The 3,337-nt window shown below is 39.9% G+C and overlaps 1 protein-coding gene across 1 annotated transcript; it reads right to left on the bottom strand.

Annotated features, from left to right (window-relative positions):
- Positions 1-790: 790 nt before the first annotated feature.
- Positions 791-3,064, bottom strand: ifitm5 (interferon induced transmembrane protein 5). Its single transcript, XM_030054723.1, has 2 exons — positions 2,858-3,064; positions 791-1,012 (listed from the first exon to the last, which is right to left on the bottom strand). Exons 1-2 carry the CDS (start codon positions 3,062-3,064, stop codon positions 791-793), a joined length of 429 nt encoding a protein of 142 aa, XP_029910583.1.
- Positions 3,065-3,337: the final 273 nt, after the last annotated feature.

The raw sequence follows: 3,337 nt of genomic DNA on the forward strand, positions 1-3,337 counted from the left end.
TTTTCTATTGAGATAAATACAATAAATAACAACAAAAAATAACCCCAAGTAGGCGTTTGCTCATCTCATAGTGATGATTCAGCTCTAAGTCTTTCTTAACTTCATTTGTTCCCATCTTTTACATCTTATTATTCCATTCTCGCTCACTCATGTTGTCACTTTGCATGCTCAGTCCTTAACCAGCCTCACATCTCTACTGACCATGTGTGGGAGATTTGTATGTAGCTAAACTCCCTTTAATATTGACTAAATAATTAGGGATGCACCAATACTAGTTTACTGACTACTACAAGTTCAAGACCTAAGCATCAGACAAGATCAAGTACCAAAAGTATTCATCACTAATACTGAACAATGTAAACACAGATTGTTCATGTGGGGTCACCTTCCAAAATGAACATTTAACCCATCATTTTCTATCAGACATCATAAATTCTATTGTTGTGAAAAGGCTGTAGATAAATTAGCTTTTGGATGTCTGATGTCAGTTTCACATATACGTGAGTCATAGATGCCACGACCATATTTCAGTCCGGTATTGGCTTAATATCTTATAGTAGTAATAGTATCAGTGCATCCCTAACACACAGATACTGTGCATACACAAACCAAGGTTCAGTTTCCCAGACATTTCTCAGCACCCACATTTCCATTCACCCTTAACTTATAATGGAATTACGATTATTTTAGTGTGAAATTTTAGGATGCCCAGGTGAATGCTTGATGCCCTCTCCAACCGTTGGAATAAATGGGTTGACTTGGACACTGGTCCCTCTCTCTCTCTCTTCCTCTACCAGCTGAACAGTTTCATGAATTTCTGGAAGCCATCCTCTCCAAAGAAGTCAAAGGAGCCCTCGGAGGAGCCCAGGTGGACCAGCAGCAGGACCAGCAGGACGATGGCCAAGAGGGGGACCAGCAGGTTCCAGCCGGCTGCCAGGATGTTGTACCACTTGGCCTTGTCCGAACACTCCTGGGCAAGCTGCAGGTTTCCCTGGGTCTTCTGGTCCCTGGCCTGCACACATACATACACAAACATAAATGTTAATGTTGCAGAACTTCATAATGTTTAAAGAACATTTCAAGACATGAAAGCAATATTATTTTTCACAATACTCTCATATAGTCATAGTCTATGTGTAGTCCTATTCTTTGTGTGTGTGTGTGTGTGTGTGTGTGTGTGTATTTAAATGTCTTGTCAAAGGAATTTTTCTTTTACACCAACAGACAACAAAGGTATGTTATTTTATATTATCTTATCTTATCTTATGTTATAAGTGGATTTGAGTGTGTGTGTGTGTGTGTGTATGTGTGTGTGTGTGATTACAATTATTCGTTAAATTACTATCAAGTTGTTTTTTTTTTTTGCTCGTGTAAGGTTACAATGTGGAAGTTACCTGCAGATGCTACTTGCCAGATCTAAGTTAAATTCAAATAGGAAAATAACCTGAAAAGAGCAGTTTAATTTACTCAAAAATTGTTATTGGTGCTTGTTTTTTGTATTGGCATAATGTGCTATAGTCATGTGCTAAAAGTATTTTGGGGCCAGTTTTGCCATGGTGTTGAAGTGAATGGAAAGATACAAATACAGTATTCTGGATTAATAGTTGTATTAAGTAAATAAGACCACTGAGCTAATTCTGTTTCAATAAATTGGGATGGGAATTTTGATTCAAATTGTCTTGACTCAGTTTGTTAATCACTTTATGACGTGTGTTGTATGGGAGATAAAGAGAAATTATAATGTTCAGCAGCGACCTTGTTTTGTTCAGCTCATCAAAGCTTGTCAAAACACTTCGACCCAAACTGAATAGTTTAGGCTTCCTAAAGATAGTCCAGGTTAAATGCTCTGCAATGTTGGATTGATATGAAATTAAATGTATCTGTATATTTTGGAATGGTCCAAAGTGAGGCTTTCCCAAGCACTCTTTAATTTCCCATGAGTACTTGCACATTAGGAAGATGCCAATTACGCCATTTTTAACTCTCCAGACAAGCGGCCAGTGACTGTCTTTAATTTGAGTGCTGTGCCATTACTGGGCCTGTGATTCAGGACTGCACTCTATGCAGACAGTCGACAGATTAAAAAAGGACTTAAATAAAGAGTACACACGCCCTTTTGTGGTGAGGTTTTCTGAGACTTTAGCGTCCAGGTAGTCATACAGTTTGTTTGAACAGTTCTACTTTGCACATGCCACTTTTCAAGGGCATTTAAGCTGTTTTAGCAAGAAAATCTTTTGATTTGCTTTACGTTCCTGTTTCTCCACAGCTTCATTCCTGTGGTAGAGGACACACTAACTTCCTTCTCTGTGTGCCAACCAGACAGTGAAGTTAACACTGATAAAAATATCTCCCATGATAAAAAAGTATTGTGTTCTTCTCTATTAACAGAACCTTCTCTTTACATGGCAATTATGGTGGACTACAAATTGCTTCTACCCTTGCCTTCATAGTATCATTCTTATTATTATATTGGTCTGGTTCTGTAAATCCAGCCCTGCTAAATGTTTCTTTGAATTGGCAAAGAACTCATTTCTAGATACTCATACTGCGGTGCTAACGTCTATGAGAAACTTTCCATTGTGGTAACATTTGCCATGGTATGACTTTTGTACAATGAATCCTTGTCAGCTTTGTCCATTTTTGTCTAATTCCAACATATTTCATGAGAGGATGCTTAGTACACATTAATAAACTCAGAGATGAACCAAGTACATAAAAAGCATGTACCAAACTGGACACCTTTGTTGTCCTTAAAGAGCAATTCGCTTGATTTCCTGTTGAAGAAAAAAATTGCTCACTTCATACTTTGAGCTCACAATTTTGAATTAGCAAAAGAACAAGGAGCACAGCAGCTCACCTTGATGGAGTAGATGAGAGCCATGAAGCCCAGGCAGCAGAAGTTAACGTACAGGGTGTTGCACAGCGACCAGACCAGGTAGTCCCGAGGAGGATTCTTCCCACTGTTTCCCATGTTCACCACGGTGGACCCAGCTGGTTTTCGGGCAGACTTGCAGTTGGTGAGTGGGGTGCAGTCAGACGGGTAGTTGTACGAGTGGTTGTCCATGGTGATGTCTAGTCAGGAGATGTAGTTGGTGGCTTTTGCAAACTGTAGCTAGCCTTCCAAATGCTTGTTCACAGTCCTGTTAGGCAAGTGGTGCCCCTTTTAGGAGACTTATATGGTCCCATGGAGAGGGAGGTGACTGGGAGAGGACGCATTGGCAGAGTCCTCTAATATAGGTCTGTTATTATGTGGTCAGGCCTGGGAGAGCCTGAAATAGAGACACAGAGAAAGAGAGTGCTGTGTGAGATAGAGAGAGAGGGAGAAATAGAGAGGGCA

Source organism: Myripristis murdjan, chromosome 6, assembly GCF_902150065.1.
Source record: "Myripristis murdjan chromosome 6, fMyrMur1.1, whole genome shotgun sequence".
Classification (NCBI taxonomy): Eukaryota; Metazoa; Chordata; class Actinopteri; order Holocentriformes; family Holocentridae; genus Myripristis; species Myripristis murdjan.